The 27,168-nt window shown below is 46.7% G+C and overlaps 2 protein-coding genes across 2 annotated transcripts; one reads left to right on the forward strand and one right to left on the reverse strand.

Moving 5' to 3' along the window:
• Positions 1–6,359: 6,359 nt before the first annotated feature.
• Positions 6,360–13,889, reverse strand: LOC142592863 (uncharacterized protein C12orf50 homolog). The gene is made up of 9 exons (XM_075704869.1): positions 13,885–13,889; positions 13,363–13,508; positions 12,336–12,494; positions 11,180–11,257; positions 10,976–11,089; positions 9,180–9,299; positions 8,781–8,984; positions 7,097–7,188; positions 6,360–6,464 (listed from the first exon to the last, which is right to left on the reverse strand). Exons 1-9 carry the CDS (start codon positions 13,887–13,889, stop codon positions 6,360–6,362), a joined length of 1,023 nt encoding a protein of 340 aa, XP_075560984.1.
• Positions 13,890–17,764: 3,875 nt separating this feature from the next.
• On the forward strand, positions 17,765–26,470 carry RLIG1 (RNA 5'-phosphate and 3'-OH ligase 1). Its single transcript, XM_075708553.1, has 7 exons — positions 17,765–17,854; positions 19,657–19,774; positions 20,230–20,325; positions 23,693–23,809; positions 24,197–24,391; positions 25,539–25,708; positions 26,273–26,470. The coding sequence occupies exons 1-7, from the start codon at positions 17,765–17,767 to the stop codon at positions 26,459–26,461; spliced, it is 975 nt and encodes a 324-aa protein (XP_075564668.1). The 3' UTR covers positions 26,462–26,470.
• Positions 26,471–27,168: the final 698 nt, after the last annotated feature.

The raw sequence follows: 27,168 nt of genomic DNA on the forward strand, positions 1-27,168 counted from the left end.
GAGGAAGGCAGTTGCTGTCCGGTATGGAATGTTACCTTTCCATGGTTGGCAACCGCTCCTCCAGCCGCTGACATCAGCATAATGGTTCTATGTGACCTGTCCAGCCTGGACATCTTCCCGTATCGCCATTGCTTCAGAGTAAAGTATGGAAAATCGGACCGTTTCAGAGAGTGTTCCGTGCCGGTGTTTCTTTAACGTAAAATGGCAGAAATCCATTTGGCGGAGCTTAAGTAATGCCCAACTCATTGCCGTAGGAGCTGTGGTGTTAGAAACAAAGCTTTGATAGCACAAAGACAAAGCTTATTCTTTGCCTGTTTTTAACCCAAATCCTTAAACCCCAATGTTTTTCTCACTGTAGCTCGTGCTTTGGATGGGGAAGCTTTGTGCAGCTTCCTGTTAGGACACTGTTAGCTGTTACCTAAGGAACCCTTACGTAGTTGGGGTTCATTGCTTTTTCTTGCTTCCATGAGCTCCCTTGGAGATGAACGCTTCAGGTGCCAGTGACTGCGCGGGCACAACTGCTACACGGCTGCCTCAGCGGTGGTTACCGCCAAGCTGGGGAGGAAGTACGAAGACACTGAAACGACTGGAAGTCTTCTCGTCTCTCCAGGAGCCTATCGATTTCTTTGTAACTCAAGTACCAGCGGATGGCCCGGAGACTGACTGCAAAGGGAAATCCGGCACGCCTGGCCGCTGGGACTGGGGCACGGGAGTAAAGTGATTTCTACAGGAATGGTGTCACCTAAGTGCAGAATGAAGCTGCTGACCGGGGTCCAGGTGGGGAGGACTGGCGAGAGCTGTGACCAGAGAAGCGATGTGAAAAGGCTGCCCCAGTTCCGTAAGCCCTGCAAGTGACTGGGGCACACAGGGGAAGGGAAATTCAGGACAGCAGACGAGGGCCACGAACACTGAACTGTCCGGCGGGCAGGAGCAGCCTTTGGAAGAAAGTGTTAACGCTGCCCAGAGCTACCCAAACAGGGGCTCTTTATGGCTGTAGAGCTGTGTGCACAGGAGGAGGAAGGTTTTTAAGGATTTTGGTTAAAAACAGTCAAAGAATAAGGTTTGTCTTTGTGGAAGCCCATGGCGAGGCAGGCTGTGCCCCTGCAGCCCATGGAGGGCCACGGTGGAGCAGATATCCACCTGCAGCCCGGGGAGGACCCCACGCTGGAGCAGGGGGATGTACCTGAAGGAGGCTGTGAGCCCGTGGGAAGCCTGCACTGGAGCAGGTTTGCTGGCAGGACTTGTGACCCTGCAGGGGACCCATGCTGGAGGAGTCTGCTCCTGAAGGACTGCACCCCATGGAAGGGACCCAGGCTGGAGCAGTTTGTGAAGAACTGGGGAAGTTCATGGAGGACTGTCTCTCGTAGGAGGGACCCCATGCTGGAGCAGGGGAAGAGGGTGAGGAAGAGTGTGATGAACCGACTGCAATCCCCATTCCCCACACCCCTGCGCCGCTCACAGAGAGCACGTAGGGGAAAATCGGGAGTGAACTTGAGCCCAGAAAGAAGGGAGGGGTGGCAGAGAGGTGGTTTAAGGTTTGATTATTCTGGTTTTTGTCATGTTTTAGGTTTTACTAGTTTTATTTCTCAATGTCCAACTTGGATTTGGTTGGTAAGCGATTAACTTCCCCGAGTCGAGTCCATTTTGCCCGTGACGGTCACGGGTGAAGTGACCTCTCCCTGCTCTTATGTATTGGGTTTGTGTGGCAGGGTTTTGGTAGCGGAGGTCTACAGGGGTGGCTTCTATGGGAAGGTGCTAAAAGCTTCTGTAAAGCGTTCGACACAGTCCCCTACAACATCCTTCTCTCTAAATTGGAGAGAGATGGATTTGATGGGTGGACCGCTTGGTGGATAAGGAATTGGCTGGATGGTCGCATCCAGAGGGTCGTGGTCAAAAGGTCCTGCACCTGGGATGGGGCAACCCCCAATATCAATACAGGCTGGGGGATGAAGGCATTGAGAGCAGCCCTGCGCAGAAGGACTTGGGGGTACTGGTGGGTGAAAAGCTGGACATGAGCCGGCAATGTGCGCTTGCAGCCCAGAAAGCCAACCGAATCCTGGGCTGCATCAAAAGCAGCGTGGCCAGCAGGTCGAGGGAGGTGATTCTGCCCCTCTGCTCTGCTCTGGTGAGACCTCACCTGGAGCGCTGCGTCCAGCTCTGGGGCCCTCAGCACAAGAAGGACATGGAGCTGTTGGAGTGGGGCCAGAAGAGAGTCACCAAAATGATGTGAGGGCTGGAGCACCGCTCCTACGAGGCCAGGCTGAGAGAGTTGGGGTTGTTCAGCCTGGAGAAGAGGAGGCTGCGGGGAGACCTTATTGTGGCCTTCCAGTACTGAAAGAGGGCCTATAGGAAGGATGGGGAGAATCTTTTTAGCAAGGCCTGTTGTGACAGGACCAGGAGTAATGGTTTTAAACTAAAGGAGGATAGATTCAGACTGGACATAAGGAAGAAATTTTTCACAGTGAGTGTGGTGAGGCACTGGAACAGGTTGCCCGGAGAGGCAGTGGAGGCCCCATCCCTGGCAACATTCAAGGTGAGGTTGGACGGGGCTCTGAGCCTCTGGGATAACATATTTAAGAAGTGCGTGTGTGTGTGGGGGGGGCACAGCAAAAACCCGACGGGGACACAAAGTGCAGCTGCTCCCTCAGTCGCAGGCTCGGCCCCGGCCCCCCCAGGCTCCCAGGCCGTGCCCCGAGGCAGAGCCTGGCGGGCGGCCGGAGGCGGCTGCCCTGACGGAGGCGGAACCGGGCAGCGGGAGGCCCCCAGCCCTGGGCAGAGGGCGTCCGTGGCCCAGGCCACGTGGGGAAGAAATAACCTTGTCTCCCTCTGCTTCTTTTTTTTGTTTGTTTTTTTCCTTTTCCCGCCGTGTGTCACGAAAGGGAGGCTGGAGGAGCTGCAAGGATGGCCAGCACGTCAGTAACTTAGTTGTTCAGCTGCCAGCACCAAGAGCATCTTGATAATGGGCAGGTGAGGGCACCTCCCTGAGCTGGTTTTGGCTGGCATAGAGTTAATTTTCTCCACAGGAGCTAGGACAGGGCTGTGCTTTGGATTTGTGCTGGCAGCAGTGTTGGTAACCCAGGGGTGTTTTCGTTAGCGCTGAGCAGTGCTCAGGCAGAGTCAAGGCCTTTTGTGGTTCTCACCCCGTGCCCCCCAGCAGGGAGTAGGCTGGGGGTGCGTGAGAAGCTGGGAGGGGAGAGGGCTGGGAGAGCTGACCGCAGCTGGCGAAAGGGATGTCGCATCCCATGGGATGTTATGCTCAGCACGTAAAGCTGGGGGAAGAAGAAGGAAGAGGGGGACGTGGGGAGTGACGGCGTTTGTCTTGCCAAGTAACCATTACGCGTGATGGAGCCCTGCTTTCCTGGAGATGGCTGAACACCTGCCTGCGGATGGGCAGTAGTGGATGAGTCCTTGTTTTGCTTTGCTTGCGTGTGCAGCCTTAGCTTTACCTATTAAACTGTCTTAATCTCAACCCGTGAGTTTTCTCCCTTTCACCCTTCCAATTTTGTCCCCGATCCCAGTGGGGGGGAGTGCGCCAGCCAGCGAGCGAGCGAGCTGCTGTGTGGTGCTTAGTTGCTGGCTGGGTTTAAACCACGACAGTCCCTAAATTGTTGTTTGTTCATAGCGAAAAAGGCGAGAGGGGATTAGATCTGGAACTGGTATATGCTATTTCTTTTGTTTTCCAAAGCGCAGGCAGGGATAACGCAGGGGGTTATGATTGCTAGGGAAGAAGGTGGGGCTAGGTTTGGAAAACCAACAGGAATGTTTTCTCAGTACCCTGAAAATTTTCTTTTTCATGTAATCTTCATGAAATCTTCATGTATGCTGTAGGTTATGGTTAGAAATGTGATGACTAAATCATAAAGCAGCGATGTAGTGTCACAAAGCCATGTAGAAGGTCCTCATCTTATGAATTTGGAATTCTGTTTCAAGACTTTTGCAGGACAAGGACTTGCTTTGTGTTTTGGTAGCAGAGAGAGACCGTGACCATCTTACAGGTCAAACTTGACTGGGGAGAGAGCAGGGAGGGTGATGATGGTAGAGCAATAGAGTGGAATCGAAACCCACCTGATGCCATGTTTGCAGTGAAGCTGTTACAGAAGCCCTCCTAGAACTGTGGGCTGGTTGTGGCTGGGTCTTTGTTTCAGACCCCTCAGATCACTTGTGTCTTTGCTCTTTTTAAGCAGCAAAGTGTTTAGTTGAGAGCACTGCTACGAAGTATTTTGTTTTTTGGCGCCAAAGTGAAAGCTCAGAGCAGCTAGTCATGATGACTTTCTATTGCATCGTAACAGAGGAAGGCACATCTCAAAGTTGTGGAGCGTAGGGCTGGAACCCTTGCAGCTTATATGCGCTATGTGAAGTGGAAGGCAAAGTCATCTCTCGGTGCTAATGAAGAATGGAAGAGAGGGAGAGAGTTTGCAAATAGGTTGCCTTTGTTCTTTTGTCTTTGAGCATTTTCCAAACTGCCCTGTCTTGAAGGAAGGAGTTTGTATTAGGCATCAGCAATATAATGCCTGATACTGGGCTTGGAAAGGCCGGCTGGAAGGAGCGAGAATGCATGGGTGTAGAAGGCAGTAACATAGCCATGATGTGGGTTTAAAATACCTGTCTTCTTTTCAGCCCTGTCAAGTTTTGGCAACTGAAACCATAACTGGAATGGCACTAGAGGCAGATATATACACTGCCATTGCTACTGAAAAGGTAGGGAGGTTGGGAGGAAGCGAGAAGACTGCGGTTCACGGCATCACTGGGTTTCTTGCCTTTACCTGAACTTGTAAGGAAACTTTGTGCTAAACTAGGCAAGATTCTACAAACAGATTTTTAGATTCCTGTGCAGTAATTAATTTATGCATTTCAATGGTGTCTTTTTGATATAAAATTCCTCTAGTGACAAATGAGAATTCCCATCCTGCCTTTTGTGTAGTTGATGTCAGTCCTCTGCAGGGTATGGTTACCTCAGTAAAGTGCGGGTTTTATCCCCCTGGAAACTCTTGGGCAAGCCTCTCTGTGGGCCAGGCTGGACTGAAAGCCCAACAAAGGAGCTGAAAAAAGTTTTAAAGGATTCTTGTATCGCAAGGCTTACTTTCAATTACTGTTAGTTTAAACGTGTGTGTGGGATCTGTGGTGCAGCGAGTCTATGAAAACACAGCAATGCAATCTTTGGGGCCTGGCTGCATGACAGGTTGAATATCCTCAGTTTCCTTTGACTCCTCTTTGGGGCCCTAATGACAGAGACAACCAGGCTGAAGGGGATTAGGTAATTTCATAGGGGATGGATTGGGTGGTTTCATAGGGGATGCATCTGTGATCTGGAGAAGAGGCACCTGTGTTTCTTATTTTCATGGCTCTTGGTGCCTTTGAAGCTGTGAAAGGGAAATCTTAACTAAGGATTTGATCGGACAAAGCGCTGATCACTTCCCTTGCCCTGATTGAGCCAGGAGCAGTTAACACCTCGCAGACACTCTCAGTGTCTGGCTGAGCCATGTATTTGTTGCATAATCATCGAATCATTTAGGTTAGGGAAGACCCTTGAGATCATGGAGTCCAGCGGTTAACCTGGCGCTGCCGAGTCCACCGCTAAGCCACGTCCCCAAGCGCCCCGTGTGCGCGTCTTTTAAATACCTCCAGGGATGGGGACTCAGCCGCTTCCCTGGGCAGCCTGCTCCAGTGCTTGACAACCCTTTTGGGGAAGAAATGTTTCCTAATAGCCAATCTAAGCCTCCCCTGGCGCAACCTGAGTCCGTTTCCTCTCTTGCTGTCGCTTGTGACCTGGGAAAAGAGACCGGCACCCACCTGGCTACAGCCTCCTTTCAGGTGGTTGCAGAGAGGGGTCAGGTCTCTGCGCAGCCTCCTTTTCTCCGGGCTAAACAAGCCCCGTTCCCTCAGCCGCAGCACGGCACAGCGCAGCCTGCGCCTGCTCAGGCCAGCGGTGTTGTGGATCACTCGCTCCTCCGTGCCCGGGGCGCTGCCGGGTACGGAGGCGGGGGTAGGAATTGGGGAGAGGAGGATGTCTTGTTGATTGGAGGTGCAGAGTTTTCTGCAAAGACCGTTGAAGTTGCAAGAGGAGTTCAAAAGAGGCGTATTTTTCTGCTTGACAATTCAACATAGTCAAAGCTCAACGGAATTTATTTTTATTTTAACAAATTACAGTCCTGTTACAAGCAAGGGAAGTAAAGTACATAAAGCAGACTACATCTTTATTTCTATTGGGTACATTCATTGTACACCTATGAATATAGGGATGCTATTTTTAAACACAAATTTCAATTTTTGTCAGTTTCAAAACATTACACTGTACTTCCTACATCTTATTTTTGGAATGTGCAATTTTATCCTCGTTGGATGTCCAGTTGCTAGGGTCCTTATTTCCGTTTAGATTTTTCCTGTAGATTGATGCACTCGCTTCCTCTCTTTCTCCTGTCTACATATCGTTCTCCTTTTCTATTCATTTCCATGTCTTCTTGGCTCTGCAGTCAAAATAGATACACGGGATGTTTTGTGCATAAGTGATTAGAGTGGAACTACATGCTCTTTCAGAAACATTTTAAGTAGTAAACTTTCAAGGCTTGCAGAAGCAACAGGGGAAATAATAAAAAAAAAAATCATCCTAATATCATTTGCCCATGTTTCAGAATGTTCCATTGCAGTCTTTTTCCCCTAAAAGCTTCCCAAGCAGATGTTTGAGAACCATGTGGTACTTGCACAGAGAAACCAGATACGGTAGCGAGCCTGGCGAGGGATTACAGAGGGTGCCTTTAGGTGCTTTGCATCTCTGTGGTGCCTCAACAGAATTTGCGTCTCAGACTGGAATCAAAGCGGCCTAACGCTGAGCATGGCACTGCAGGTACCTCTTTTGCTTTTGTAAAATCAGTAGTATTGTGAAAATACTAGAAATGGTGGGTTAGTCATACAGGCAAAATGACATGTCCGCAAACACACAAAACTATTAACTGCTCTTTCAGACTACTCAGCATTGCTTAGGATCTTGTGGGTTTTGGTTGGGGAGGTTTTAAGAGCAATTCTCCCTTTTGTAGGTGGGGAGAGACATGTTGCTCTTGCTGCGAAGAGTGACTTGTAAAACTGTCTATCAAGCAGTTACCTGAATGGTTGTTTTAAACTTGGAGAAGGTTTTTGCATGTGGCTTTCTTTTCCTCCAGGTTGGTGCATTATGGGATCCTGAATTGTATTTGTCTACAGGAAAAACATAGGCATTGTCTCTTAATTTCAGCTCCAATTGCAGGAAAGACTCTCTTAGCCTGATATGTGACTTTAAAAATATTACGTTAGCTGAAGTGTCAGTGAATGCGTCAGGTGAATGATACAGCACCTCTGAAATACAAGCTAGCGTTCAATACAGACTTTCTGTCTAGCACTTGAAAGATCCCTTGCAACCTTGCAGCGTTTCCATTGGGCTCACAGGATCTTCCAAACGAGGCGATTCTGGCACGGACACCCGTGACTCGAACAAAGTGACTGTTCCTGTGGTGAAAACCTTTCCAAAGCCATCAACTGCCTTTCGATTAAATGCATCCATAAGCCAATCTCCGTGTTGGCCTCTGCTTGTGCAAGCAGAGTTTTTGTGCTAGGCAGTTGATTTTGCTTCAGAGTATGCTACCCAATGAGTACGCGTTTTCTGTCAAATTTGGTTAAAATTGAATATTATTAATACTCTGGTTTTCTGTTAATTCCAGCTTAATTCCATGAATTCAAATTCTTCATTGCACAATAATCCTAAAACTTTCAGTTTATGCACAACATGTAAGTATTACCGTAGTTTTCCGTTTGGGTCCAGAATCTTCTCTTGGTGTCAAGCTGATTCTTTTGTTTGGAGCGTTTCCCACCATATGGCTCAGGTGCTGCTGAAAAGAAAGGCAGCGAAAATGGTAGCGGTTGTTCTGATGACAGAAATGCCAATCGCCTCTTTTTTGAGATGCGCTATCCTTTTTTAACCTGGAAAGTTGGAAACTGTCAAATTGATGACATAGCACGTGCTATCAAGAGGACAGGAGAGTGTTTCAAAGATGGAAAAAAGGTGAGTGCAACTATCTTCCTGCAGGAATGGCAGGAAGAATGAATTCAGTCCTCTGTCCAACACAAACAATGTGGAAAAAAAAAATATATAAATCACAAAAAATTACCGTGCCTTTAAATCGATAAGAGAAGTTTGAATAAGCCCTTGCTTATTCAAGATGAAGCATAATCCTAAATAATGAAAGCAATCGTAACTCCATCCTAATGAAAACTGCAGTGAAATCCTGGTTGTGGAAAAATACCGTGCAAGGCAAGGTCATTCCTTCGTCCCCTGTTGGGAGGAAAAAAGATGAACAAGAAACATTTCTGGAGAGGAAAAAGACTGCAAAACTACTTCTCCTACAATGAATATTTAGAGTAAATCGAGAAGCTAAAGGTGGACTATTCTGAGGTTTATGAAATATTTCCAAAACAACAAATCACAAAGGATGCTGTAAAAAGCAGGGATCAGGATATTCGTGCGCATTGGCACACCGTTGCATTCATTGGTCTTTGTTGGGCAGAGAAGTGAATTCCTGCTATGAAGGTGTCTAAACTACTGTTCATGAATGTTCTGCCTGACTGAGTGTGAAGCTTTATAAAGCTTTCCATTTCTGTCTACGGGTACTGCTGCAGTCTACTTGTGAAAATTATGCTGGATCAAAGTTACATACATAGCTTCATATTCACCTGCAGGGACAAAACAGAAAGCAGAGCAATACGGACAGGGATATTTGAGGCATTTTGAGAATCCTGTGTAAGCAGGAACCCACCTGTAGATCCATTGAGCTTTGGTTCTTGGGTGACGGTGACAGAACGGTAGACCACGTATGCTGATCTTCGAGGCTCTGAAGAATTGACATAAGTCTTTCTTCCAGTTTCTCTCGTGTAAGGAATAGAAGCAGCTGTTTCATTGTCCTTACCTTGACCCCTTTGTTGGTAACTTGGTTTTACTCTGGGGTCTGAAGTGTGAATTCCTGAAAGTGGAAAAGCAAACGGAAACAAACCTGTTGTGCTGTTAACTCAAAACTTGACATATTGCAGGAGACTGGAGGCTGGAAGCCAAGACTAAAACTTGTTCTTTGTGGATAGCCCGATCCAAGGACATTCAGTTATTGTATTTCCCACAGGATGCTCAGCAAAGAGAAGCTGATGATGCTCAAGTCCCTTACCTCCATTTTCAGAGGGTCTGCGGTCTGTTCTGGGAACACTCTCTGTTGGTACTCTCCTTCCTGTACTCTCTCCTTCTCTTTTTGTATGATTCCGTTTTGTAGGAACTGTAGTCCCATCACCTGGAAAGGCAAGAGAAGGAATCTTTTAGCTGCTTGTGTGTAAGCCCAGGGAATGGCACTGCCATTCTCTTCCTCCCACCCCTCTGAGCTAGGGATTAGTTCAGTGCAATTTCCTTTAACCACCTCTGGGTTTATATTCTTCTTTCTCCTTTGTTAGTTATTTGGATCCTGTCTAGAGCAACCTGAGCACCTGATGTGTCACCCTCACGCTCTCTGAGAAAATACCATAATACACAGCTTAGGGGCGACTGTGGCTCCAAAGTAAAGAACCAGCTACCGATTACCTGCTTGCTCTTTAGCTTCTCGCTTTTCATGAATGATGTATAGGAATCCTACCTGATGGAATTTAAGGTATTTTGAAGATGCATGTCATCCTAGTACCTAAAGCCTCAGAGAACTGAATTGAAGAAAAGCTTTGGGGAGAGATCTCTATCCTTTTTCCCGGAATGTATCTAATGATAAATAAAGGCATGTCTTAAAAGCTATATTCATGTGTTTGTTACTGGTTTCCTTGTCTATAGTCTAAATATTTCTGGCAAGTATTTAGCTATAGCTTATCAAAACTGTTTTAGACAAACATTTCAAATGCCGAAATGAGAAGAAAATAGTTGTGCCCAGTTCTCTTGAACAAGTCAGGCTGGCAAAAACTGTCAGTCGAAAGCCCATGACTTCACCTACCGTTATTATTTGTAAGGGAGACAATTTTTCTCTTCCCATTTCTTATTAGCACATCTTCCTACTCCAATCTATTGTTACGTAAAACAGTATGATCAAGATTTTATCCCTGAAATTTACACAAAATGGAGAAGAATATTCTTTTTAATGAAAAGTAGCAGATCATTTTTCTGCCCAGCAATTTTTGGTGACCGAGCTACGGATTACTCTGGTGTCTTGTTATTGTAGGAATGTGTCTCTCTCTCTCCTAAAATGGAATTATACTGTTACTTACTCAGTAAAAAAAAGGGATACAGATTTTTTTTTCAGTCATGCCACTTGGTCAAGAATGAGGGAGAAACATAATAAGGGCGGTAAATGTTGATTAATTTGTATTCCTTTGACCTTAACTATGTTGGGTAAAGCCCAGCATTCAAAAGGAATTGGAAGTCTTTTGTTACTAAAAGACACTTAAAGGGGGTATTTGTTTAATCTAAATTTAGTTATATAGAAGTTTGATGTATCGCTACGTTGTGTCATCGAGAGACCAAGACAGGCAGCAGAGAGCACGGAGCACCTCTGGGAAAGCGACTCATCTCACCTTTCTGTGGCACTACCTTATGATGCAATAAATAGCCCCGTGAGAGTGCCTGTCTCTCTCCATTTACAAGAGAGCGCCTAGCTGAGAAATTTAAACTCCTTTCCTAACCGTAGGGTGGTTAAAATTAGGCTACATAAGTCTTGACCGTGAAGAAAAATTATAGGAAATACCTATGTTGTGTATCTCAGGAAAGTACCCATGGGGTCAGTAGCCTGTTTCTACCTTTTCCATCTACAAGCGATGCAGGCAGTCACCACCTGTGTGACACTGTGTGTGTCTGTGTATATATATGGGGAAAAACGAGTGAAGTATTTTTACGCTCCTTGTAATATGCTCTCTTTTAAAACTCTGTCATAGTTTCTCCCTGTAACAGTAACTTAAAAGGTGGTAAACGTTGTCCAAGAAGGTGAGAAGTACTTGCCTTTCTGCAAGTCTCGCTCGGTAGCTTCCAAGGGTAGTAGCTCATTTTCCTGAGGTGAAGACACAGTTGTTGTCGACTGGTGTTCGTGAGGGTACTGAGTCCTGTAATACGCTCCTAAACATACCCCAAAAGGGAAAAAAAGGCCAAAGGTTACTCTATTGGCAGCATTGGTGTTGAGGAAAGAGTGACTGGCTGCATATTTACCAGATTTATAGCAGATTTCCTTTACTGCTCTTTCCTCTTCAATATCTGCAGCAGTCCTAGGCACCCAGTTAGAAACATCTGTAGGAAAGATTTGTAAAGGATTCCTAGAGAGCTATACAAAGCCCTTCAACAATTCTTAATAACCAGAGACCAGAATGAATTTTCTGGACAGAAAAATGCTTCCTTAATATGAGGTGTTTGATTCAACATGTCACCAGGGAGTGCTTGTCACGAGACCTCTGCCCAAAGTTACTGCCCTGTAATGTGTGCCCGCAGAGCTGGTGAAGTGAGCACTCCTTACCTGTCTCAATAAAGACTACTGAGATTAGCAAAGCCCTACTTTGTATGTTGTTTCAAGGAATGTGGCTTACTCCGACTGAAACCCAGTTCGGAAGCACTTCCAGGCAGCCCTGCCAGCCAACCCGAAGGGCAGGGGAAAATGAAACGGAGCTTGGGGCTGCCTGAGAACTAGCAGAGTAATTTGCGGAGTGCACGCATGAGAGTAGGTCGTTCTCTCGCTTTCACTGCCCGGGAATGTGCAATTCGTTCCTTCCCTACGAATCTCTCATCTCCGAGTGAGATACATTCACTAGCTTAACTACACTTTAAAAAAATCAAAGATAGGTCTATAAATATGTACGCATTCAGGTAAACTAGTGAAGAGTGTTGTATGGACTCTCTTGGCTAGATTGAAGAATAACTTTCTGTAACAAAATGAGACTGCCTACGGAGTTTAGAAAATGGGCTGAAGAAATGATTGAAGTTGAAGTCACACAAGTATCTTTTGTCAACCAGCCTGTGACTTCACCTTCAGTGATGAGTGTGTACAGCCCCTGTTCAAAAGTTTCTTTCCCAGGAAAGAAGTACCTCCTAAACTTGTAATTTTGTCCCTGAGTTCTGAGAAATTTTGAAGAGTGTTTGATGGCCGTCTGAATTGTGGATCACATTTTAAACTCTATTTAATGAAAAAGAGGTATGTGAATTATACCACAATTGAAATATACAGCTGGGTGTTCCCCAGGAGTGAGAAAATGGTGCCCCACTCCCATCTGGTGACTACAAGTTACAATAGTTTGAAGGTTGTTGTAATAAAGGAGTTGTGAAGTATCAAAAAACCCATTCTACTTCCTTGTAAAGGAAAGAAAAAGCTGTTTACAGTTCTCTTGATCGTCCTCTTGATCGTCCTCTTCGTCACTGAGGTTTATAATCAGTGGAGGGTGAATTGGTAGTAAAATATCCTCTTGATTTCTGAGTGATCCTTGACGATGGGCTGGATGCAGAATGCCTTCTTGGGCACCCTGCTGCAATGGGGCATCTGCAGAAAAGAACATCATTTTTACAGGAGGGAACTAGAATATCAAATCCAGGTTCAGAGCAGCAGGTATAGTTCTGAAATCATTAGCGCACTGAAAGAATCATTAACTAGACAGACTGTGCCTCTTAGGCAAAATCTTCTGCGGAGGTTGGCAAAAGAGCATCTTGCAGCTACAGGGAATATGAAAAAACCATGCAGCATGGGCACTCAGAGAAAGAGTACTCAAGTTCTCCAAAAAACCCAATGTGCAACGGTGGTTTTCTCCATAAATAATCTGATTTTCACATACTCTACTGCCTTACGCACTGTTACTCTACTTCAGTAGCCTGCATGCAATGATCAAGCCTGATCAATGTTATTCACATCGATGAACTGGAAATACAGCTGCACACACAGCTCCCGAATCAGATGTTACCTACACAAGGGGTGTCTCATCCATGTACCATGTTGTGCTCTTGCAACAGATACTGCTACTAGTGGCCCTACCAGCCTCCTCCCCCCACCACACACGCTGCTTTTCATTTCTCTGAAATGATTTCCTGCCTACGAACCATGTTCACTACTGGAGAGATTTAATCTAGCCAATACCCAAGTAAAGCAACATTTTTACTCCACGTGACATGTCACCAATGGGTAGGACGATCGGTAACATGACAGCTAAAGAAATATTCCTGTGGCACCCCTACTCAAATGCCAGGACTGTTCCTTTCTTTGCTGCCTTGAACTTGCTGGGATAGCAGATGATACGCAGTTGATTTGCCATGGTACGTTTCTGGACCTTAATATCTATTACGTAAGCACTGGAAGGCCATTTTTGTGTATTTACTTACTCTAAGGACCAAGTTGTTGAGAAACTATGGTTACTCACTGTTAGTAGGTGGCAAAAAGAGTCCTTTTATACTACGAGGTTTGCTATGATGGAAGGGGCAGCTGATCCTCACACAGCCTAAGGGTTGCGTTTCCCAGAAACAGATGTTGGTGTACTTTGGCTGCAGGAGGAAAGAGTTTTCAGACCTTGTACATAAAACAACAAGAAAGGACTAAATGGATTACTACACGGTGTAGTGCTGTGAACAACTGACGGAGATATTGTGGGAGCACGTTCTGATACTTTAGAACATTTAAAGTGATCTTTAAAGGCTAATTGGGAAAAAAATACCAGCATGGATTGGTTTAATTATTTCCTCAATTATTGCTGCTTTGCTCATATGTATAATGACAGTGCTGCTCTCCCTCGATTGATCGGTATGTCGCCAGCTAAAAAGTCTGCACAATATTGCAGAGAGAGCGCTTTCACAACGAGAGGCACTTTGGTTAGTCATACTTAAAACCACTTTTCTGTATCTGTGCCTTATTAAAGTTCAGAGATTTTAGCATCATCTCTGATTACGCCATTCACTTATCCTTATAACCTGAGGCATCTTCCTCAAGCACATGGTAAACCCATAATTGCAAAGAGGCAAGTGCTCATGAGCGTTCCCCTGAACACAGAAACTCGGGTTTGTATCCCGCATGTGAACCACATCCCAGCCGAGAGCTGTAAATGCCAGGGTGCTGGTTCTTTCTTGCTATCTGAAGGTCGGTTTCACCCGGCTCCAGGCATTCACAGCTGGGTCTAGGAGCAGCGTCTCCAAAAGACGCCACTTCTGGAGCGTACTCAGTACAGCTGGGCCATCCACTGAGACACGCTGGGACACGGATACGTCAGGAAAATCAAGGGTACCAAGCACTCTCAAATCTACACCATTTACCTGTGCGTAGGGGGAATAAAAAGGGAAACAGCGGTCACTCCCAACTGCGGTCATTTTCACCTCTGCTGCTTCTCCTCCACTCTCTTAACACCGGCAGAACATACATGAAAACGTTAAAGCTATCAACATTCGGGCAAATCCCGAGAGCAGGAGTTTCCTTTCAAAGCCTGGACCCTCAGAAGCTTAGCTCTGCTGCTTTTGTGAAAGAAAACTCCCCCAGACAGCGCAATACGCTCCCCCGAAGGAGGGAGCACCTTCTGCAGGCTTGCTGAACCGAGGAAGGCAGTTGCTGTCCGGTATGGAATGTTACCTTTCCATGGTTGGCAACCGCTCCTCCAGCCGCTGACATCAGCATAATGGTTCTATGTGACCTGTCCAGCCTGGACATCTTCCCGTATCGCCATTGCTTCAGAGTAAAGTATGGAAAATCGGACCGTTTCAGAGAGTGTTCCGTGCCGGTGTTTCTTTAACGTAAAATGGCAGAAATCCATTTGGCGCAGCTTAAGTAATGCCCAACTCATTGCCGTAGGAGCTGTGGTGTTAGAAACAAAGCTTTGATAGCACAAAGACAAAGCTTATTCTTTGCCTGTTTTTAACCCAAATCCTTAAACCCCAATGTTTTTCTCACTGTAGCTCGTGCTTTGGATGGGGAAGCTTTGTGCAGCTTCCTGTTAGGACACTGTTAGCTGTTACCTAAGGAACCCTTACGTAGTTGGGGTTCATTGCTTTTTCTTGCTTCCATGAGCTCCCTTGGAGATGAACGCTTCAGGTGCCAGTGACTGCGCGGGCACAACTGCTACACGGCTGCCTCAGCGGTGGTTACCCCCAAGCCAGGGAGGAAGTACGAAGACATTGAAACGACTGGAAGTCTTCTTGTCTCTCCAGGAGCCTATCGATTTCTTTGTAACTCAAGTACCAGCGGATGGCCCGGAGACTGACTGCAAAGGGAAATCCGGCACGCCTGGCCGCTGGGACTGGGGCACGGGAGTAAAGTGATTTCTACAGGAATGGCGTCACCTAAGTGCAGAATGAAGCTGCTGACCGGGGTCCAGGTGGGGAGGACTGGCGAGAGCTGTGACCAGAGAAGCGATGTGAAAAGGCTGCCCCAGTTCCGTAAGCCCTGCAAGTGACTGGGGCGCACAGGGGAAGGGAAATTCAGGACAGCAGACGAGGGCCACGAACACTGAACTGTCCGCGGGCAGGAGCAGCCTTTGGAAGAAAGTGTTAACGCTGCCCAGAGCTACCCAAACAGGGGCTCTTTATGGCTGTAGAGCTGTGTGCACAGGAGGAGGAAGGTTTTTAAGGATTTTGGTTAAAAACAGTCAAAGAATAAGGTTTGTCTTTGTGGAAGCCCATGGCGAGGCAGGCTGTGCCCCTGCAGCCCATGGAGGGCCACGGTGGAGCAGATATCCACCTGCAGCCTGGGGAGGACCCCACGCTGGAGCAGGGGGATGTACCTGAAGGAGGCTGTGAGCCCGTGGGAAGCCTGCACTGGAGCAGGTTTGCTGGCAGGACTTGTGACCCTGCAGGGGACCCATGCTGGAGGAGTCTGCTCCTGAAGGACTGCACCCCATGGAAGGGACCCAGGCTGGAGCAGTTTGTGAAGAACTGGGGAAGTTCATGGAGGACTGTCTCCTGTGGGAGGGACCCCATGCTGGAGCAGGGGAAGAGGGTGAGGAAGAGTGTGATGAACCGACTGCAATCCCCATTCCCCACACCCCTGCGCCGCTCACAGAGAGCACGTAGGGGAAAATCGGGAGTGAACTTGAGCCCAGAAAGAAGGGAGGGGTGGCAGAGAGGTGGTTTAAGGTTTGATTATTCTGGTTTTTGTCATGTTTTAGGTTTTACTAGTTTTATTTCTCAATGTCCAACTTGGATTTGGTTGGTAAGCGATTAACTTCCCCGAGTCGAGTCCATTTTGCCCGTGACGGTCACGGGTGAAGTGACCTCTCCCTGCTCTTATGTATTGGGTTTGTGTGGCAGGGTTTTGGTAGCGGAGGTCTACAGGGGTGGCTTCTATGGGAAGGTGCTAAAAGCTTCTGTAAAGCGTTCGACACAGTCCCCTACAACATCCTTCTCTCTAAATTGGAGAGAGATGGATTTGATGGGTGGACCGCTTGGTGGATAAGGAATTGGCTGGATGGTCGCATCCAGAGGGTCGTGGTCAAAAGGTCCTGCACCTGGGATGGGGCAACCCCCAATATCAATACAGGCTGGGGGATGAAGGCATTGAGAGCAGCCCTGCGCAGAAGGACTTGGGGGTACTGGTGGGTGAAAAGCTGGACATGAGCCGGCAATGTGCGCTTGCAGCCCAGAAAGCCAACCGAATCCTGGGCTGCATCAAAAGCAGCGTGGCCAGCAGGTCGAGGGAGGGGATTCTGCCCCTCTGCTCTGCTCTGGTGAGACCTCACCTGGAGCGCTGCGTCCAGCTCTGGGGCCCTCAGCACAAGAAGGACATGGAGCTGTTGGAGTGGGGCCAGAAGAGAGTCACCAAAATGATCCAAGGGCTGGAGCACCGCTCCTACGAGGCCAGGCTGAGAGAGTTGGGGTTGTTCAGCCTGGAGAAGAGGAGGCTGCGGGGAGACCTTATTGTGGCCTTCCAGTACTTAAAGGGGGCCTGCAGGAAGGATGGGGAGAATCTTTTTAGCAAGGCCTGTTGTGACAGGACCAGGAGTAATGGTTTTAAACTAAAGGAGGATAGATTCAGACTGGACATAAGACATTTTTCACAGTGAGGGTGGTGAGGTACTGGAACAGGTTGCCCGGAGAGGCAGTGGAGGCCCCATCCCTGGCAACATTCAAGGTGAGGTTGGACGGGGCTCTGAGCCTCTGGGATAACTTATTTAAGAAGTGCGTGGGGGGAGGGGGTACACCAGAAACCCGACGGGGACACAAAGTGCAGCTGCTCCCTCAGTCGCGGGCTCGGCCCCGGCCCCCCCAGGCTCCCAGGCCGTGCCCCGAGGCAGAGCCTGGCGGGCGGCCGGAGGCGGCTGCCCTGACGGAGGCGGAACCGGGCAGCGGGAGGCCCCCAGCCCTGGGCACAGGGCGTCCGTGGCCCAGGCCCGGCCGTGCGGCACCCCGGCGAGCAGCAAAGGCAGCCCCAGGCAGGGAGGCAGGGAAGGCTGCCCGCCCGCCCCAGGGCCCCGGGGAACGAGGGCCCCGCCGAGGGCTAACGGCCGCCGCAGGCCGGCGCCCAGCACAGCCGGGGCGGGGCGGGGCGGGGCGGGGCGGCCCTGCCACGGCGGGAGCCGCCGCTGCGGAAAGCGGAGCTGGGCCGGGCCCGCGGCCGGGCTGGGCGGCGGAGAGAGAGCGGCGGAGCCAGCGCCTGGCTGCGGGCCGCTGGCGAGAGGCGGCCGCGCCCCGCCCCGCCGTCCCCGGCGCCCAGGTGCGTGTCGGGGCTGGCGGCGGGCGGGCGGCGACGGACTCCATTTCCCGTGGCGCCGCGCGGGGGGGCGTGGGGCGGCGCGGGCGCAGCTGCGGGTGGGCGGGGGCTGTGGGCGGGAGCGGGCGGCCGGGGCCATGAGGCGGCGGGGCGCGGTGCAGCGGAAGGTGCCGTGCGTGTTCGTGACCGAGGTGAAGGAGGAGCCGTCGGCCAAGCGGGAGCGCCAGGTGGCCGGGGCGGCGGGGGCTGGCGGGAGGCGGCGGGGCCGTGTGGGTGTGGGTGTGGGTGTCCGGGCGCAGGGGGAGCCGGTGGCCCGCGGGGAGGGGGACCCCCGAGCGGGGAGAGGTTTCGCTGCCGGTGTTGGGCGAAAGGCAGGGTGGAGGTTTCCGTGGGGCTGCCCCCGACAGGCGGCGAGAGGGGTGCCGTGGGTGGCGTTCGAGCTGTGTGCCGCTCTCTTGGTGCCAGGTGCGTGCAGGTGTTCGCCCTGAGGCTGTGTGTGCTTTGCCTGAGCGTAGGGCACAGTCCCGGCGAGGAAGGAGGCCGCTCCCCGGGACGGCGCTGGGAGCTTGTGTAAGCCCGCGCTGCCGTGCCCGGCTGGGAGCCTCGTGGGGAAGAAATAACCTTGTCTCCCTGTTTTGGCTTTATGTTTTGTGATCGAAGGAACATCATGCTTATGACAGAAGAACTCACTTGAGGCTGTAAGACGTGGGATACTTAGCAAGGTGAAAGTAATGGAGGCCACTCAAAGTTATTTCTTCCCAAAATGTGTAAGGCAGCGTCGGGACAGGTTGGGGTGGCGTTCGTCTGTCTAGCTGTAGACCTGCACCTCGTGTTTCCCGACTTTAGTAGCGGTCCCTACTGCTGTCTGTAGGCTGCCTAGTGAACTTGAATCCGGCTGGGTGACTTTCTGCCGTGGGTGTTTGACTTCAGGATGGAAGAGCTGAAACGATGGCCTGCACATCTGTAACTTAATTGTTCAACTCCCAGTGCTAAGAGCGTCTTGATAATGGTCATGTAAGGGTACCTCCCTGCACTGTTGTTCCTTCCTACAGAAAAAGGCGAGAGGGGATTAGATCTGGAACTGGTATATCCTTTTTTTTTTTTTGTTTTTCAAAGCACAGGCAAGGATAACGCAGGGTGTTATGATTGCTAGGGAAGAAGATGGGGGAGGGTGGAAATCTAGTGGGAATGTTTTCTCAGTACCCTGAAAACTTTCTTTTTCATGTAATCTTCATGAAATCTTCATGTATGCTGTGGGTTATGGTTTCAAATCTGATGACTAAAATATGAAGCAGCCATGTAGTGTCACAAAAGCATGTAGAAGGTCCTCATCTTATGAATTTGGAATTCTGTTTCAAGACTTTTGCAAGACAAGGACTTGCTTTGTGTTTTGGTAGCAGAGAGAGACCGTGACCATCTTACAGGTCAAACTTGACTGGGGAGAGAGCAGGGAGGGTGATGATGGTAGAGCAATAGAGTGGAATCGAAACCCACCTGATGCCATGTTTGCAGTGAAGCTGTTACAGAAGCCCTCCTAGAACTGTGGGCTGGTTGTGGCTGGGTCTTTGTTTCAGACCCCTCAGATCACTTGTGTCTTTGCTCTTTTTAAGCAGCAAAGTGTTTAGTTGAGAGCACTGCTACGAAGTATTTTGTTTTTTGGCGCCAAAGTGAAAGCTCAGAGCAGCTAGTCATGATGACTTTCTATTGCATCGTAACAGAGGAAGGCACATCTCAAAGTTGTGCAGCGTAGGGCTGGAACCCTTGCAGCTTATATGCGCTATGTGAAGTGGAAGGCACTCAGTGCTAATGAAGAATGGGAGAGAGTTTGTAAATAGGTTGCCTTTGTTCTTTTGTCTTTGAGCATTTTCCAAACTGCCCTGTCTTGAAGGAAGGAGTTTGTATTAGGCATCAGCAATATAATGTCTGATACTGGGCTTGGAGAGGCCGGCTGGAAGGAGCGAGAATGCATGGGTGTAGAAGGCAGTAACATAGCCATGATGAGGGCTTAAAATACCTGTCTTCTTTTCAGCCATTTAAAGTTCTGGCAACTGAAACCATAACTGCAAAGGCATTAGAGGCAGATATATACAATGCGATTGCTACTGAAAAGGTGGACGGAACCTGCTGTTATGTAACTACCTATAAAGGTAATAATGAAGATCCATGTGCAGATTGCTTGTGCTGACTGGAAGCCTTGTTTTGCCTGGTTTTCACTTTTATTATATGATTTATGGGATTACAGCTGTTGTGAAAATCTCTCATTAGTAACTCTTCCTTGCATACTAGAATTTCTGTAACAAAGGGTGTCTGCTTTCCTTGGGGAGGATTAAAAGATGTAGGGAGGTTGGGAGGAAGCGAGAAGACTGCGGTTCATGGCATCACTGGGGTTGTTGCTCTTACCTGAACTTGTAAGGAAACTTTGTGCTAAACTAGGCAAGATTCTACAAACAGATTTTTAGATTCCTATGCAGTAATTAATTTATGCATTTAAGTGGTGTCTTTGGATATAAAATTTCTCTAGTGACAAATCAGAATTTTTATCTTGCCTTTTGTGTATGGTTACCTCAGTAAACTGCTGTTTTTATCCCTCTGGAAAATCTAGGGCAACCCTATCTGTGGGCCAGGCTGGATCGAAAACCCAACAAACAAGCTGAAAAAAGGTTTAAACGGTTCTTGTATTCATTGGATGATAGCAAAGGTTAGTGAAGATTTCCTTCCCTTTTTTTTGTCAATGTAAGTTACCAGTTGGAAAAACACCTCTAGTCTGATGCAGGAAATGTCAGTGATCCTGCTCCAATTTTTTTAATGTCACTCTTAACTTTACTTCGAGAGAGCTTTAAGCTAGAATCGGTGGGGGAAGGGAGTACCAACAGGACTGCAGTAGGTAAGCCAAGGGTTGGCATGGCATCACCGGAGGGTGGTAATGCTAGTAGGAACATTTACACTGCTCCTGGGAGCATGGAGGGCTCAGGGGCGTATCTAAAATGCTCGTACACCAGCGCACGCAGTATGAGAAACAAACAGGATGAACTGGAAGCCTTGGTCAGCTTCCAGAGCTATGATATCATTGGTACTAGTGAGAGTGGTGGAACGAGTCCCATGACTGGAGTGCTGGGATGGAGGGTTCCAGGCTGTTCACTATGATAGGCAGGGCAGGCAAGGTGGAAGTTTTGCACTATATGTAAGGGAGAGGTTTGATTGTACAGCCCTTATAGTTAGTGATGATGTAGTTGAGGATTAGGGGAAGGGAAAACTAAGGAGATGTTGTAGTGGGTGTCTACTACCGATCACCCAGCCAGGATGTAAGCACTGATGAGTTATTCTATAGGCAATTAGGAGAAGTTTCTGGATTGGTACCCCTTGTCCTTATGGGAGATTTCAACTTCCCAGACATCAGCTGCAAATATCATACTGCTGTGATGACCCTGAAGCTTGTAGGAGATAACTTCTTGTTGCAGGTACTCAGCCAGCTAGGAAAGGTGCCCCCCTAGGCTTGCTATTTATGAACAGAGAAGGACTCGTGGGGGATGTGATGGTAGGTGGCTGTCTTGGCCACAGTGATCATGGAATGGTTGAGTTTAAAATTTTCTGTGAAATGAGAAAAAAGGACAGCAGAGTTGATACCCTGGACTTCAGGAGAGCAAACCTCAAGCTATTCAGGGAGCTATTTCGCAGAGTACCCTGGGAATCTGCTTTTGAGGGCTTAGGAGTCCACAAATGCTGGCCAGTCTTTAAGAACCACCTTTTAGGAGCACAGGAGCAGGCTGTGTTGTAAGTCAAGCAAGTAGGGCAGAAGACCAGATTGGCTGAACAGGGAACTCCTCGTGGAGCTCAAGAGGAAAAAGAAATTGTATGATCTCTGGAAGCGAGATCAGGTTTCTCAGGAAGATTACAGAGCTGTGGTTCATATATGCAGGGAGAAGACACAAAAGGCCAAAGCTCAATTAGAGTTGAAACTGGCCAGTGTTGTTTCAGATAACAAGAAGGGCTTTTTTAAGTATGTTAATAGCAAAAGGAGGTCTAAAGAAAACATTGGACTGATACTTGTTGAAGATAGTCATCTGACTAATAGGGATGAAGAAAAAGCACAGGCATTCAATGTGTTTTTTGCCTCAGTCTTTAATGACACTGACAGACTTTGGGCTGCCTGGTCCCCTGAGTCAGAAGGCCGCAAGTGTGGAACAGTGACTTTCCATTTGTGGACACTGAAATTGTAAGGGATCAGCTGGATGTTCACAAGTCCATGGGGCCTGATGGGATTCACCCCAGAGCACTGAAGGAGCTAGCAGATGTTATGGCAGGACCCCTCTCAATCATCTACCAAAGGTCTTGGGAGTCTGGGGAGGTCCCCGCTGACTGGAAGCCAGCCAATGTTATTCTACTCCACAAAAAGGGTGTGAGGGAAGACCCAGGAAACTACAGACCTGTTAGTCTAACCTCAGTTCCTGGAAAAATTACGGAGAAGATTATACTGGCTACTATTGAAAGGCATGTAAAGAATAATGCAATCATCAGACACAGTCAACATGGGTTCACAAAGGGAAGTCCTGTTTAATTAATTTGATATCTTTCTACAATAAGGTCACCCGCCTAGTGGATGAAGGGAAGGCAGTGGATGTAGTTTTTCTGGACTTTAGTAAGGCTTTTGATGCTGTGCCTCACGGCACCCTTCTGGACAAGTTGTGCAACTGTGGGATGAGTGGGTTCACGGTGCGCTGGGTGAAGAACTGACTGAAGAGTAGGGCTCAAAGGTTGTAATGAATGGGGCTACATCTGGCTGGTGACCGATCACCAGCTGTGTTCCTCAGGGCTCAATTCTGGAGCCAGTTCTATTCAATACATTTATCAACAATCTGGATGCAGGAGATGAATGCACCATTAGCAGGTTTGCTGATGATACTGAACTGTGAGGCGCCATTGATGCTTGAGGGACAAGAGGCCTTGCAGAGGGATCTAGATAGATTGGAGCATTGGGCTATGATTAATGGGATGAAATTTAGCAAGTCCAAATGCTGGATTCTGCACCTAGAAGGGAGTAGTGCTGGGCACGAGTATAAATCAGGAGAGGAATGGCTGGAGAGCAGCGCTGCAGAAAGGGATCTGGGGGTGCTGGCTGACAGCAGGCTCTGTATGGGTCAGCGGTGTGCCCTGGCAGCTGAGAGGGCAAACCGCATCCTGGGGTGCATCAAACACAGCACAACCAGCCGGTCAAGAGAGGGGATCATCCCGCTGTATTCAGCGTTGGTGCAGCCTCACCTGGAGTACTGCCTGCAGTTCTGGGCCCCACAGTTTGAGAAGGATGTGAAGGTCCTTGCATGTGTCCAGAGGAGGGCAACAAAGCTGGTGGCAGGGCTGGAAGGAATGTCCTGTGAGGAGTGGCTAAGGACTTTAGGCTTGTCTGATTTGTAGAAAAGGAGGCTGAGGGGCGACCTCATTGCTCTCTGCAGCTTCCTGAGGAGGGGAAGTGGAGAGGGAGGTACTGATCTCTTCTCCCTGGTATCCAGTGATAGGACGCGTGGGAATGGTTCAAAGCTGTGCCAGGGGAGGTTCAGACTGGATATTAGGAAGCAGCTCTTTACCAAGAGGGTGGTCAAACACTGGAACAGGCTTGCTAGAGAGGTGGTGGATGCCCCAAGCCTGTCAGTGTTTAAGAGGCTTTTGGACAATGCCCTTAATAACATGCTTTAGCTTCTGGTCAGCCCTGAGGTGGTCAGGCAGTTGGACTAGGTGGTCACTGTAGGTCCTTCCCAACTCTATATTTAAACTACAGCAAGAGAAGTAGAATAGAATAGACTATTAGAGTTGGCTATTTAGGTAGCTTTTTTTTTTTTAATCTTAGTGACTTTTGAACTTTTAAACTACTTAATGGCTACTGTGCTTCTTTAAACCCTCCTAATTGTAGACTGCTTGAGCGTGCCAGATGTTGGTGCTTGTACAAAGTAACTGGGACTACTGTCTGTAAAATGAGATTTAGATCAATGATATTTTAACACTTGCATTGAAAGGCTATCAAAATGTAAAATTGCCTAACAGTTTGCCAAAAACCGTCACGTTTATATGTTTAGAATTTGTTTGGAATGTTGAAGAGGATTTCAAGCCTGTTCCAGATACCTGGATTCCAGCAAAGGACATAGAGTTCTCTAATGGCAATCCTTTGCCCGATGAAAACGGACATATGCCAGGTACTTATGATGCAGCACAGGTAAAATTGGAGGGGGGGTGTGTGTGTGTGTCCATTTTTAAAGTTAATTAGAAGTAGTTCCAGAGTTAAAAGTAGTAGTTGACATATTCAGAAAACAATGGGAATGTCATCCATTCACTATCCGGAAAGGCTTTGTTCTTCTGACACATTGAAAATAATTGCAGTTTGCTGTACAGACTTACAGGGCTTCAGCTGAAGGCATAGTTGTCATGTTTGTGTTCCTCTGACATTTCTCTGAGATACAACGTAGTTTTTCTTGTTACTCTTTCTGTTTGTAGTTAACTGGTTTTCTAATGCATGTACAGTTCTAGTGCACATACAATAACTTCAGATACTTACTTTGGTAAAATGCAATGTTTTCTCATAGGTTGGGTGCCTGTGGAGAAAAATAGTAAGCAGTATTGCTGGCACTCATCTGTTGTAAATTATGAGGCTCAAATAGCGCTGGTATTGAAACGCCATGCTGACCCAGGGCTTCTGGAAATCAGTCCGGTGCCATTATCAGAAATTTTAGAACAAACATTGGAGCTTATTGGGACTAATATTAATGCAAATCCGTATGGTAAGTTTGTATGGTCTGTTCTTGAATACTTTTTTATTTAGTGGTGTTTTTCAGTGAAAACTATGTATTTTCTTTGTATAAGTTTTTTTTTAAAAAAAAAAGTTTTAAGGTAGCAATATAACCTTTTTAGAAAGGAGAGAAAGGGCTACCTCAGAGAACACTCGCCCAAAAATACCTCAGAAAGCTGAGTTGTCATGAGACTAATTATGTCTATTAAACCTCTTTCCACCTGCATGTTCTTTAGGAGTTATAAAAATGCTTTGCTTTAGTCTTTCAAGAAATATCCTGACTGGACAAGTTGTTTTAAATATTACTCTTAAAATGTTTTTTAAGATTGTTTGTTGGTGCCTTTTCTTGACACTTTTTTACTTGGCTTAGTCCATTAAAGTAGAAAATTTTATTCAGCCACTTTTTCTTTTGAGTCCCTAGCGTTAGTCATATGTTGCAACTTTTAAATTATGAGATACTATGAATATTTTCTTAAGGAAATGTAATTTAAGCTATGTTTTGGTTGTGGCTTCTCCCTTTAAAAGCCTTTTAACAAAAAAAGAATTAGGTATGAGCACAAGTGAGTTGTAACTTCTGAACTTTGCTGTTAGGATAACTTGCAAGGATGGATAGGAAAAGTAGTAGTACCTGGTCTAAGCGTTTTCTCAGAATGTAAAGGAACTGCAACAAGAAATTCTAACAGCTGTATTCTCAGATGAAGATTTATGTTGAATGGTCAGTGAAGAGGCAATGCATTTGTTAATAGCCTGGCTTAAGTATTAATCCATATTCATAAGAAAATATGCCCCACTTTCAGAAACTAAGATGTTTGTGCTATTGATCCTGATCTGAAGCATGAAGAATTTAGCTAGTAGTTTTATGACTACTGAGGAGGTGACCACAAGGACAAAGCAGACAACTGTAAAAATCTCTGTCATCTTTATTTTATATAAATGAAGAGTCACATGAGGAGGAGACGGCTATATTTGATACTTGAAAGTATATTTAACTGTTCTCTTCAAGGCAGGACAATGTTGTAGTATCTAATAGAAGCCTACCTTTATACAGCGCTTTTAAGATCGCCATAATAACAAAAGCGAGGAGAATCTTCAGTTATCACACATAACTAGCAGGAAGATTTTTGTTTCTTTTAACATAGGATTAGGAAGCAAGAAGCAGCCTGTACATCTTCTTGTACCACATGGAGCATTTGAAATAAAGAATCCACCTACTTTGAAACAAAACGACATACTGTCTTGGTTTGAAGGCTGCAGTGAGGGTAAAGTTGAAGGAATTGTGTGGCACTGCCATGATGGGTGTTTAATCAAGGTAAATATATAGATGGACATGTGGAAAGCACTATAATAATTCATAATATGTGAAGTATTGTGAGGTACTCACTTTTTGTTTTGTTTTCCAAATTGTTTAGTAGTAAACGTTCTAGCGAATCAGGTGATGGTAGAATTAGTCAAGCCAGTGAATTGCCACAATGACAACATATTAAACATTTTCATTATCTACATTACGCTAATAAAGTAATTGAGAACATAAAATAGTATTTTCTTGCCTCTCTGGGAATCACTCAACATTTTGAAGCTTAATTCTTTTATTTAAAAAAATTAATTTCTTATAATGCTGACTTATTAACAATACTTGTTCTATAAAAATGTGATTTTTGATTAATTAGCAAGTTTATATTATTTCTGAAGCTGTGGTAGACACCTTGGTTCTGGTTTGCCTTTTGTGCTTCATGGTTACTCGTGTTATTCAGATAGCTGATTAATGGTTGTAAGTGCCCTAATGCAGAGGATCCTAGAATTAAAGCACACAACCCCCAAGCTGGGAACTGCTGTATCAAAATCTCTGAACTGATCTTATTTCTTTTTTTTTTAGCTCCATCGCCATCATCTTGGTTTACACTGGCCACTTGCAGAGACATACCTGAATTCTCAGCCTGTTGTAATTGCTTTTAATAGAACTAAATATGACTGTGACTTTGAACCAAAGAGTTTGTTTCACCATTTTTCAAAGCTGGATGGTCAAAGATTTGACAGCCTCAAAGATATCAAGTTTGATGCTTGAAATGTTTTTTCTCTTTTAAGTTAATTGTCGTATGTGCTGCATTCCTCTTACTTGTGTCTGTCACAGAACTCTTTACAAATAATCTTCTAGCTTAGGCAGCAGCCTAGGTACTGTACTATTTTAAGTTTTTCCTAAGTGACTAATTTTATATAACGAGAGATCCGATATCCAGAGCAGAGATCTAGCTTTCAGCATGTTTATTTTCAGTTCTGAAAAATCCTTAACTTTTGAACCCATTTCTGGAAACTGTTACAATTTAAGTGTGAGAAGTATGTTGTCTTAACACTGGCTGGTCCTAATAGCTTAGCTAGTGAATGCAATCAACTGTAAAAGTTCCACAGGTTGCACTTCTATAAATATAATTATTATGACACTGTTACATGTAGGATTCAGATTTAGTATCTAGTTGTTTCTTAACAGTAAAGGACATAATTCAGGTGGGACCAGAGTTAGTCCTGAAATGTGATAATTTTTTTTTTAAGTTGTAACAACTTCTTTTGGGGGAAAACTTTTCACTGTATTATCTAACTGGTAAGCTGCAGCATTATGCTATTACTTGAAAACCAATTTAAGCTATATCCTACAGGTACTTCCGCTATTTTGGGACAAAACCAGTAAATAATAGAAAAGTATACTAGTTCTATTTTGGAGATCCTTAATAATTAGAGACATGACTTGGCTTAATAATACCCATTTTCAGACTGCAT

The sequence above is a fragment of the Pelecanus crispus genome, chromosome 1 (genome assembly GCF_030463565.1).
Source record: "Pelecanus crispus isolate bPelCri1 chromosome 1, bPelCri1.pri, whole genome shotgun sequence".
NCBI classification, from domain to species: Eukaryota; Metazoa; Chordata; class Aves; order Pelecaniformes; family Pelecanidae; genus Pelecanus; species Pelecanus crispus.